The 12,642-nt window shown below is 37.6% G+C and overlaps 1 protein-coding gene across 6 annotated transcripts in view; it reads left to right on the top strand.

The window, feature by feature from the left end:
- The window catches only part of TAB3 (TGF-beta activated kinase 1 (MAP3K7) binding protein 3), a 61,226-nt gene extending 50,033 nt beyond the window's left edge, over positions 1–11,193 (top strand). For 2 of the 6 annotated variants that reach the window (XM_063660671.1, XM_063660669.1), the window contains 2 exons: positions 4,769–4,870; positions 7,050–11,193. In XM_063660671.1, coding sequence (XP_063516741.1) covers positions 4,769–4,870; positions 7,050–7,198 — 251 coding nt within the window. In that variant the 3' untranslated portion in view covers positions 7,199–11,193. Of the gene's footprint in view, positions 1–2,129; positions 2,264–4,768; positions 4,871–7,049 lie in introns of those variants that run through there. The other 4 variants (XR_008497112.2, XR_010125500.1, XR_008497113.2 and 1 more) reach the window with 4 other exon arrangements.
- Positions 11,194–12,642: the final 1,449 nt, after the last annotated feature.

The raw sequence follows: 12,642 nt of genomic DNA, 5'->3' as shown, positions 1-12,642 counted from the left end.
GCATCTTTCAAAAACCTTTAGCTACCATTATTACTTGAATAATGCAATTCTGAACTTACTAACATTGGGAACAAGGCAAGGATGTCTATTCTCACCACCTTTATTCAACGTTGTACCTGGAGTTCCTAGCCCATGCAGTAAGAGAAAAAAAAAAAAAGCGTAAATATTGGAAAAGAAGAAATAAAACTATATATACTACAGATGACATAATTATTTTTAAAATCCTAAGGATACTGGAAAACAACTATTAGAACTAATAAGTGAATTTAACAAGGCCTCAGGATGCAAAGTCAATATATAAACATATTTTTACAATATCAGTAAACACTTGGAAAATAAAATTTAAGAGAATTTCATTTACAATACCATCAAAAACCATGTAACACTTAGGAATAAATTTATCCAGAGATGTATACATTGAAAACTATAAAACATTGTCAAAAGATATTTAAGAAGACCTAAGTAAATGGAGTGATATACCATGTTCATAACTGACTGAATCAATATTTTTGAGATACCTGTTCTTACAAGGTTGATATATAGATACAGTGTAATACCAATTATAACCCCATTAGGTGGTAGTGCATTTTTAATTAACAAACTGATTATAAAATTCATACGGAAATACAGAAAGTCCTAGAACATCCAAAACAATCTTGAAAAAGAGCATCCAGAAGTCTTAGACTGGCTCGGTGCAATGGCTCACACCTGTAAACCTAGCATTTTGGGAGACCAAGGCAGGAGGATCACTTGAGCTCAGGAGTTCGAGACTAGCCTGGGCAACATAGACCTCATCTACAAAAAAAAAATTTAAAAATTAGCCAGACATGGTGTAATTAAAAGTGTATTAAAAGTGTATTAGTGTAGAGCTAATTTAAAAATAGCTCAATGCAGCCTCACTGATAGTCCCAGCTATTCTGGTGGCCGAGGCAGTAGGATTGCTTGAGCCCAGGAGGTTGAGGCTGCAGTGAGCTGTGATTGTAGCACTATACTCCAGCCTGGGCGACAGGCTGTCTCCAAAAAAAAAAAAAAAAAAAAAAAAGTCTTAGACTAACCAACTTCAGGACTTACTGTAAAGCTACAATAACCACAGTGTGATATTGGTATAGGAATAAAGAAATAGATCATTGGAACAGAATAGGGAGCCCAGGTTTATACCCCCCAGTCACACTGTCATTTGATAATTTGACAAAAGCACCAAAGCAACCAATAGAGAAAGGAACATTTTTTTCAACAGGCAGAGCTGGAAGAACTGGATATCCATGTGGAAGAAACACACAGGCTGATCTCTACCTCACATCATACACAAAAATTTGAGATAGATCATACACCTAAGTATAAAAGTTAAACTATAAAGCTTCCAGAACAGAATATCTTTTCAATTTAGGTATAAAAGTAATTTCTATAACACAGTAATAAAAAGACAACTCAATAAAAAAGGGTAAAACACTTGAACAGACACTTGACAAAGGAATATATATATGAAAGACTATGAAAAAAGAAATATCAAGAAATTTTCCTGGGGTAATGAGATGGATCTGCTGCCAGGATCCTGTATAGTCAGATTGTGGTTTTCTAGCAATGGTGATGTTCGTGTTAATATGTCATTCTGAGGCCAGCGTTGTGGCTCATGCTTATAATCTCAGCACTTTGGGAGGCCCGGGAGGGAGGGAGGATCACTTGAGGTCAGGAGTTTGAGACCAGCCTGTCCAACAGGGTGAAACCCCGTGTCTACTAAAGATACCAAAATTAGCTGGGCATGGTGGCGTACACCTGTAATCCCAGCTACTTGGGAGGCTGTGGCAGAAGAATCACTTGAACCTGGGAGGTGGAGGTTGCAGTGAGCCGAGATCGCACCACTGCACTCCAACGTAGGTGACAGAGCGAGATGCTGTCTCCAAAAAAAAAAAAAAAAAAAAAAAAAATGTCATTTTGCCTTCTGTCTTTGGGACCAACACCATGTATTCGAGGTGGGAGGTTCCTGTTTGGTATCCTCCTTGGCTGGGCATTGAATAAGGCTTGCATTAATATTCCATGATGTGTTCCCATTAATATGAAGCTTCATCTAGCTCTCTACAAGTACCTTTACACTAAAAAGACTTTGTTTGTTTGTTTTTGTTTTGAGACAGGGTCCTGCTCTGTCGCCCAGGCTGGAGTGCAGTGGCATGATCATAGCTCATTGCAGCCTCGACCTCCCAGGCTCAAGCCATCCTCCTGCCTCAGCCACCCGAGTAGCTGGGACTACAGACGCACACCACCACGCCCGGCTAATTTTTGTATTTTTTTGTGGAGACAGGGTTTCGCCATGTTGCCCAGGCTGGTCTCAAACTCCTGGGCTGAAGCGATCCTGCTGCCTCGGCCTCCCAAAGTGCTGCGATTACAGGCATAAGTCACTGTTCCTGGTCTGAAAGACTCTTTTCTATGGCTCATTTAACTCAAATACAATTTGCAAAAACTGATAGTCCCTTAGAGTTAGTTATAATGGGATTTCGGCTACAATTTCTTAAATATGTATTGAATGCTCAATGCGTAGCTCAATTATGTAGATAGATGCTTGATGTTACAAAGGGAAAACATGACTCCTACCCCAAGCAGTTTAATACTCTACATATGTACACTTCTAATAAAAAATAGACTAGGAAGCCATCTCAAACAGTCATCTTCACTATAAATGAATTTCTATTTTAGAAATTTAGTAGTTGTAATTCTATAATAATATATATTATTGGTGAAAGTATAAATGGTTCTATTATATGCCAAATTGTCTTTAACCCGTCTTTTATCTTCTTCTGTTAAAACTTAGAAACAGTAGAACGTGATTAAATTCTATAATTTTTTGGTAAGCCTTTCATCACAGATTTATAAAAGCTATTCAGTTTTCTCCATAAAATCAAGTTTGTTTTCCATTAAGCACTTGCAGATTCTCATTTTGTATTTGAAACTAAATCAGCCTTTTCTAAAAGTACATACAGTTTAGCACAGATTGGCCTGCAATACCACTCAAATACAAAAAGAAAAAAGATAAACCAGTAAAACACAAATTACTGGTAGAATAGGTTTATTGGTTCGAATAAATGTCTTGGAGTTATTACAGATATATACCAGAAATCCAAGTGTAATATAGTTTATCTGAATTGTAAGTGTGATAATTAAAGAATGTGAGGGAGACAGAGGAACAAGCCTCTTTGGATTGGACTTTGTAGTTAAGCAATAGTGTGTACGTGCTCTTCAGCGGGCTTAGAATGTCTCCCAACCCTTACTAGTAACTCATAACAGTGGTAGATTGGACTTTGTAGTTAAACAATACAGTGTGTATGTGTGCTCTTCAGTGGGCTTAGAAAGTTTCCCCAACCTTCATCAGTAAGCAAGCAAGCACACTGACCTTGGTGTCCCACGATCTGAGCACTGGTCCTGGTCATCTTGGCCACCTGACCTTGTTCAAACTCAATCTGAGCACCATAGAGGGACAATCCAGCCAAATACTCCAAAGGTTGTAAGAGTTAGTGAGATAAGGTATGTGACTCGATAGAAGTACTTCGCAAATCTAAGAAACAGAACTTTACCTTATTCTTTGGAGCCTAAGGAGACATTCACTCTGCTTTTGTTTACTCAGACAATGGGGTGTTTAAGTACCTGAGCACCATGCTTTGGATTCTGGAGCAGTGATTTCCAAAGATGAGTTGTACTGTGGGCTCAGAATTGATTAGAAAATGCAAGATCTTTCTTTGGTTCCGAAGAGCAAATAATATAAAGGCTGCCATTTTTCATTTTTAATCCAAAGGGTTGCTTACTAATAAACTATAAATTTATAGAAACAATTTTCTAGCAAGGTATTAGGATGCCTACAGTTCTTGTCTGTGTTGCAAAGTGTCTGCTGGGCTTCTGCACACATAGGTAATTGGAATTCAGGAAATGATTTGGGAGCACGTGGTTGTCAGTATATAATATTATATCGAGTTGGTTCTGATTTTTCAAGTACTGCTATTTTTAAAAAATCTACCAGACACAGTGGCTCCTGCCTGTAATACCAACACTTTGGGAGGCTGAGGTGGGAGGATCACTTGAGGCCAGGAGTTTGAAACCAGCCTGGGCAACATAGTGAGACCCTGTCTCTACAAAAAATAAAATTTAACAAATTAGCTGGGCGTGGTAGTGGCATGCACCTGTAGTCTTGGATACTTGGGAGGCTGAGGCAGGAGGATCACTTGAGCCCAGGAGATCAAGGCTGCAGTGAGCCATTATTGTGCCACTGTACTCCAGCCTGGACAGCAGAACAAGACCCTGTCTCAAAAAAAAAAAAAAAAAAAAAAAAAACACCTGTCATTTTCATCACATTTCATCATTATAATAGCCTTACTGGATAGTGCCCATAATTTTAAAATAATTTATAAATAATTATTGCTTAATCAGATAATTGCTGAAGTATAATTTCCCAAATTTTGCTTTCACATTGACATTTATTTGCTATCACTGAGTTTGTACCCCTAATCCATTAAAAAGTAGAAAACAGTGAAATAGGGCATTTGTTCTAAGTAATGGGAGAAGATGTAATTGGAGAAGATGGAAAAAGTTGTAAGAACCACTGCTCTGTATAGGTTGTAAAAGCAGTATTAAATATGGTGCCTGCCCTTGCTAAAGGTAACATGAAGTAATAGGTAGGGTAAATGCACTCAGCTGTGTGGGTTGCTTGAAAGATCTTGTGAGCCTGTTCACTCTTGCAGTTGAACGACTGGATCACTTCTTTCTGGCGTTGTTTATTCTTATGCAGACTCCTCAGACCCCTGCACAATTGAGAGAAAAGCCCGAAGAATTAGCGTGACCTCCAAAGTACAGGCAGACATCCATGACACCCAGGCAGCAGCTGCAGATGGTTTGTACTTGTGTGTCCAGAGTTTGTGCAGAATGTCCAAAGACACATGTTAATCCATGTAGAATTATAAGTAAAACCATACCTTTGTTTTTTGCTTTAAAAACATTACCGAGTTTCTAAGGCTGTGCTGTCCAATAGAAATATAATGCAAGCCACATATATAATTTAAAATTTTCTAGTAGCAAAGATGAAATTAATTTTAATATATTTTATATAATTCAGTACATACAAAATATTATTTCAATATGAAATCAATATAAAATTATCAGTGAGATGTTTTACATCCTTTTTATACTAAGTCTTTGAAATCTGGTGTATATTTTACACTTATAGCAACACTGAGTTTTTAGAGCATGTCTATTAAAAACCAGCAACAGTAAGATACGAATTTTTTTTTAAGTGTTACGTTTTGGGGCATATTGTTCTTTTAAAAGGTAAAGACAAAAGAGGTCCTTTTCTGAAAATGGCATAGTAGGCTGGGCGCAGTGGCGCACACCTGTAATCCCAGCACTTTGGGAGGCCGAGGCGGGCGGATCATGAGGTCAGGAGATCGAGACCATCCTGGCTAACATGGCAAAACCCTGTCTCTACTAAAAATACAAAAAATTAGCCGGGCGTGGTGGCAGGCGCCTGTAGTCCCAGCTACCCGGGAGGCTGAGGCAGGAGAATTGCTTGAACCCAGGAGGCAGAGCTTGCAGTGAGCCGAGATCGCGCCACTGCACTCCAGCCTGGGCGACAGAGCGAGACTCCGTCTCAAAAACAAAAACAAAACAAAAAATGGCATAGTAAACATATAGTAAACATTTTTCCTCCAACCGAAGGCTTTATTCCTCCATATGAGACAAAAAAGAAAACTGTATTAAATCTACATGTTTTGGAGTCATGAGCCAAAAGACACAAGGTGGGTGATAATGGCAGTTAAAAAGCAATAGTTGAAGCAAGAGAAACAAGCCCATCTCCTATTTATAGTCATAGGAAGCAGCTGAAGAACCCAGTAATTTTCTGTTATATCCTAAGGCTAAGATCACCTTCCTGTTTGAGGCTGAGCATTGTCATACCTTGGGGTAAGGTTCAGGGTCTAAAATTCAGTTCTCTTTACCTCTTGGGGAATGTTATAACATTTGTCATATAAGGCAAATTGATAAACTAGAAGTCAGCTTGTTAATTTCCAGTGGAAGATATGCCTAGCCCAAAATAGTAACTGACAAAGCTTCCCTAGATCTGTTTATTTTGTTACCTATTTAAAAAGGTGTTGCTTACCTTAGATCTTAATCTCATTTCCAGTTACCCCAGATTCCAGGGTGAATTCCATCTGGAGATCTTTAGCCTCCTATTCATTGACCTCAGTCTCAATAGGGACCTAAAAGACAGAAATTACAGGTTAACTCTAGCTGCAAAGAGCTTTTTTGAGCACAAAGCCAGAGAGAATGAGGACCTAAGAGGAATGTAAGTTTGGATATCTTTTTCAAATCCTGGGGACCAACATAAGGTTGCCAGGTATGGGCATTTTTAAAAACTGATATATGAAGGATTTTTAATGCCAAAAATGTAGGAAAGAATATGAGAATAAAAGTCTTTTATACTGAATGAATTTAGCTTTATGAAAAAGGAACTGTAGAATCTTTCTCTTTTCACTGTTCTGAGGAAAACTTTGGTATGCACTGCCACTGCTATTTATGAACCATTAATATAAAATAAATATATGCATATTGTAGAGCTTAAGTTGTCATGGAAGAAGGCACACATTTAGTCAGATGTTTAATATAGTGTGGGTAGTATTATACTATAGAGAGGAAAAGTCAAGGTAGGCTGAAGTCAGGGAAAACTTACAGAGGCGACAGAATTTAACATGCTATAAAACATTTCTCTTTTTTTTCATTTGGCTGGAATAAAGCATAACTCTCTGCTATTTACAGGTAATGACCTAGGAAGGCAATCTATTCTGGACATATATTCATCTTCTTATAGCAAAAAAAAAAGTAATTAGAACAAAGTAAAAGATCAACTTTCTGTTCAACTATGCATTTCCAGTAGATATATTTACTAATCGGCTTACATATTAAAGTAGGCAATTACCTCCCTTGATTTTTGTGGTATTTTTCTCTTCAGTTTGGATTATACTTGGAAAAAGGTTAATCTATTTACCTTCCCCCTCCCCCTTAATCCTAACCTCCCTCAGAGCATCGAACTGGCTCCACACAAAGTCCTCGGACACAACCTCGAGATGAAGACTACGAAGGGGCTCCATGGAATTGTGATAGCTGCACCTTTCTTAACCACCCAGCACTAAATCGCTGTGAGCAGTGCGAGATGCCACGGTACACCTGAATTCAGAAAAGTCTGCGCCAGGTTGAAAGTGAAACTTTGAGTACCACCAGAAGAAAAGGAAACCTCGGGACTCTATTCATCCACCCAGCCTTTTCATTTTCGATTGCACAGCGGGGAGGAGGAATGCCTCTGTGGTCGTTGTGCTCACGAAAGGAAAAATGGGGAGGTCTTTTTTTCTCCTTTCTTAACTCACTACAGAGTGAGAGATAGAAAGGGATACTTGAAACTGGGAAAGGATTCACTCTGTGAAAGAATGTACACACAGAAGTCAAGAGCTCTTCTGTGGTAGAATCCCAATTGTTAAAGTTACTGCTGAGTGGCCCTTATTTTTTAAACTAGTACTTTGAATCTTAGTATGAAATGTTAACAGTTTATGCAAACTGTGAATTCCCAGAGCAGACTTACCTGGTCACCGCTCTCTGGAAAACCAAGGGTCCCCGTGCTCCTTCCCGTTGCTTCCTACTAAAGAGGACAACAGGAAAAAGCACCTAGAATATTTTGGGGGAGGGGGGGGCAAATTAATTAAGGGTATTTGTAATTGCTGCTTTTTTCAGGGGTAATTTCCAACACACATACATGCACACAAACAAAATGTTTTAAAATGTGATTTGTAGCAGTCAGGAACTAGGCATATCATGCCTTTGTTTGAAAGTACAATCAGAGGTGGTAAGATGCCTTTGGCTTGTACAGTGATTCATCAAGCTCTATCAATCAACACTGGTAACTAAGACCTACTTATGCCACATAAGAGATGCATTTTTTAAGTTACTGCATGTTTTTATTAAGGCCATTGGTTTTCAAAATAACAAGTCCTTACAAAGTATGATTTTATAAATGATATTCTCGTAAAACTGCGCTTTGCCAGTAGCACAGTGAATGTATGCCAAATGCAAGTCCATTCCAAAATCCATTTGGAAATCTTGAGCTCAGCTGTGGTTCTTAAACTTTTGCAGTCCACAGGGCCTTTTTTTTTTTCCTCCTTCCAATTGTGATAAATTCATGATGTTTACAGCACAGATAAAACTTTGTGCCATAATCCTAATTTAGCTGAAATCAATATTAACTGTTCAATAAAAACTTACTTGCATATGTTAATAAACCAGTGTGAGGGGAATTACAGTTGGCCAATGACAAAGTTGCACACTGCATTATTTAGGAAATAAGAGGGATTGTCAAAAATTATTAAGAGAAAGGTGAATATAGAGAATTTTGAAACAGAACTTTTAAAATTTAACATAACTGTATCTAGAGGTCAATTGAGTTTCTACAGGCAGTTCAGGTCATTTTAAAGCACTCCTTATTTATGAAATAGAACTTCAGGGTGTGGATAAGTGAAGAGATATAAAGTCATGTGACTCACTAGGGTACATCACTGGAAACTTAATAGCACATTTCATTAAGGTCTCTGCCATTGTTGGAGTTCCTTCTTAGCTCAGAATTGGAGTTTTGGAATCTTCCCCTCATTTTGGTGAGTATAAACAGCAATAAAGTTAGTAGGTTCTCCCATCCTAAAGGATGTTACCTGAGGATATCGTTTTAGGCATCAGGTTTCTCCCCCAGACCACACACACACACACACACACACACACACACACACACACACACACACACACACACACACACACACACACACACACACACACACACACACACACACACACACACACACACACACACACACACACACACACACACACACACACACACACACACACACACACACACACACACACACACACCCGCCCCGCTTCTAATTTAGCAGTAATCTCTGGCAGACCTGGAAAAACAAGCTGCTCTTAATAGCATAATGAAACCAAAGGCGTAATAACTCATCATAGTTTTCCATCAGAATCATTTCACACTCTGCCTACAGCTTTGAAAACATTTTTTCATATGTGAAAAATTCCCCAAAATATATCCACTAGTCTCCCAAAGGAAGCGTGGTAATTAACACTGATAAAAACATCTCTCATACAACAACTGTGGCAAAACTGTGAAAATAACGGTGAGAAAGCAGATGGGCTTAAAAGCATGGTCCCCAAAACAACGTTCTTTAAAGGTTTTTGTAACACTGGTCTCTGTCTCCAATAACAGTCTAGCCGTACTACTGTTCTGTAATATGCCTTTGCCTTTGTATGGTTTCATATCTCTTTAGTGATGGTCAACCCCACTTGGTTTTAAGTTACAATTTAGGGGAAAATATATATATATATACTGCTTGGTGTCCTAGCTAAAAGGTTTACCAGTATTCATAGTGATATGCTGAAGTGGAGGCAATTAACTTGGCAGTTGTCAGTTGAGAATGAAAGTAGCATGTCTGAAAACAGTCTGATGCTTTATAAAACCATGTAGATGACTTTAAAACTATTGCATGAAAATACATCAAGGTTAATAAGCTGTTACACAGTAGATGCATGGTTTCAATCCTTTGGTGATATATCTAGTCAATCATTGTTTTCACCTGCCAGGAAAAGAGAGAAAACAGTCTAGTGGATAGGTGTAAAGGGTGGGGTATGCGGTATCAGATTGATTTTAAGGAAGTTTCGTACATGTTAATTTTTAATTGTGCACAAGTTTCATATGCCAACATAGGCTGTATTCAGTTTTAAAATAGGCAAAATGACTTGACACTGATAAATCTGGTATGTTTAACTGTGTCTCATATGTAGACTGCTTTTTGCCTATGACCAGCTTGAACAAGAATTCACCCAACTTTCAAGGTGCCTTTTCAAAAGGATCTCGTAGTCAGTTGGTATGTACAGACAACTGGCATGGAAGTGGTAGGGTATAAATCGGATGATGCCTGGCTGCTGAGGTGCCAGCTGGATCAGCTGTTGCCCTTCTTGTTTCTTGTAAGAGGTATCTTTCAAATGACTAGTTTGATGTATCTGGTAACATATAGGCCTGACTATACATTTTACATTATTTCGCTATTTTGTAAACTGGGATTTTAGAAAGCACGTTTGCCATTTTGTTAAAGTACATTGCCCCTTAAATTTTGGAGTAGTTTTTAAAAGTTTAAAGTGGTAATAGAGGAGCCAGAAACTTTTTAAGCATTGTAAAGTGTTTGTTTTGAATTGATATTGACTTTGTTTGGAAGAGAGTAGAGGCAGGGGGCTTTAAAGAAACAAAGAAATGCATTGTAAAAATGTAGTTTTAGAGCAAATTAATAATGATGGTGGGGAAAGTGTTGCTAATTTGTTTATTTCCCTGGAAGAAATGGGAAGTGTGATAAGCAGTTTAATTTTTAAGGAGCTGGTCTCAATTTTAGTACTTTTTAATTATGCAAATAAATCAATGTTTCCTTAAATTTTGTCATTGCTTTGTCACAGTTGTCTAGGGTTCATATCCAACCTTCTGTGGCAATTCAATTTTATATAGTCTTTTAAGAGGTAATTGTAATGTATTTCTGACAGACAGCATAAACAAAAAGAATATTAAGGCATAGAAGAATTGTCCTCTAAAAATATCAATGATGTATCCTGGAATGTGAAGATGTCCCTTTATAGTTAAAAATTGAATTATTTTAATATTGTACCATTGTTAGACCTTGAATGAGTCCATGTTACCGTGTGTGTCTGTATATCTATCTGTAGAGAAAGAAAAATGACAACTGAAATGTTACTTTTAAAAATCAGAATAAATTGGGCACTGTCTGTGTTGCACCACTACTGTATCTTTTCGAAAGAATTAACAGTATTTGCCTATTGTAAAAGTTAATTCTGATGACGTTTTCACATTCACCAGACTTTTTTTTCCTGTATTATTTGCATCCCCAAATATTTAATACAAGTAGATTCTGCATGGCTTGGGCATTCAGAGATTAATAGAATGATGACTCAATTTTAATTCTAAAGCCATGAAAAGTTACTTTGAGACTGAACAATTCTGAATTATTTATGATACCCAATGTCCATGTTTCTTTCCCTACTGTAAAAGAATTGATCAGTTTCTTCATTAAAGGAGCAAAAACTTATTAAATCTTGTAAATACCATGTCTCTTTTAGATTTCTGTGTATGCTGTGAATGAAATCATTTTGAGATGAAATTGTACAAAGGCATTTTAAAAGGCTCTGCATGCATCGTACCTCCAAACAGTACATATTCGGAAAGTCAAAGATTCCTGCAAAATAAATAAACTAAAAGCAAACACTACATTCTGCATCTTTTCTGCGTAGAAATTTACAGTATCAAATTAGTTCTAGTGTCAGCACTCATATTTCTGGACTGAAATACGCTGTCTCAAACGTAATCACATTTGTCTTCCTTTATTAGAACATGTAATGTTAGATTTGGGGTATTAAGTGCACATTACTCCAATTGGAAAATTTGGTAAAATTATACATAAGCAGGTTTTACATAAAAGTTGGAATATGTTGTTAGGAACTTTTCATTCCACTTTAGAATGTTATTTACAAAAGAATACATAGTTTTCTTTTTTTAAAAATCTTTGCCATTTCAGAGGCAAATAATGTTCTGATACTTTGTAGTAAACCTTTACAGCTTTTACACAGAAATTACCACAAATGAATTATAGTAGGTAACATTTTCAGTGATTAAGCACATTTAAATTCAAAATCATTTCCAGGCTGGGCATGGTGGCTTATGCTTGTAATCCCAACACTTTGGGAGGTCGAGGTGGGAGGAAGGCTGAAGCCCAGAGTTCAAGACCAGTCTGGGCAACATAGTGAGACTTGTCTATTCAAAAATACACAAATTAGCTGGTCATGGTGGCGTAGGCCTATAGTCCCAGCTACTCGGGAGGCTGAGGTGGGAGGATTCCTTGAGCCCAGGAGGTCAAGGTCACAGTAGGCCATGGTTGTGCCACTGCACTTCAGCCTGGGCAACAGAGTGAAACTGTCTCAAAAAAAAAAAAAAAAAAAAAGTCATTTCCACTACATTGTTTTAATACATGAAAAATTGCAAGCATATGCAAGTAGAGATATAATGATCCCCCATTTATTACCCAGCTTCCAAAATTATCTATGTATAAGCATTCTTACTTCATCTATATTTTCATCCCACCTCCCCCTAGATTATGTTGAAACAAATCCCAGACATCATATCAATTCATTATAAGCAAAGTACACTTATCAAAATTAATAATTTAAACATTGAATATCCAGTGGTAAGTTTCTCTAATAGTTTCATGGATTTTTTTAACAAGCTTATCCAAATTAGGGTCTAAATAGAGTACGTGAAATTGATTATGTCTCTTAAGTCTTCATATGCATTCTCACAGTCTCTGTCAGAAACCCAGTCATGTGTTAACTGGATTTTTTGAGACAAGATCTCACCGTGTCACCCAGGCTGGAGTGCAGTGGCACGATCACAGCTCACTGCAGCCTCAACTCCTGGGCTCAAGTGATCCTCCTGCCTCAGCCTCCTCAGTAGCTGGGACCACAGGCACATACCACCATGCCCAGCTTATTTTTTTTTTTGTA

Source organism: Pongo pygmaeus, chromosome X (assembly GCF_028885625.2).
Source record: "Pongo pygmaeus isolate AG05252 chromosome X, NHGRI_mPonPyg2-v2.0_pri, whole genome shotgun sequence".
Taxonomy (NCBI): Eukaryota; Metazoa; Chordata; class Mammalia; order Primates; family Hominidae; genus Pongo; species Pongo pygmaeus.
This window is presented reverse-complemented; position numbering and strand designations above follow the sequence as displayed.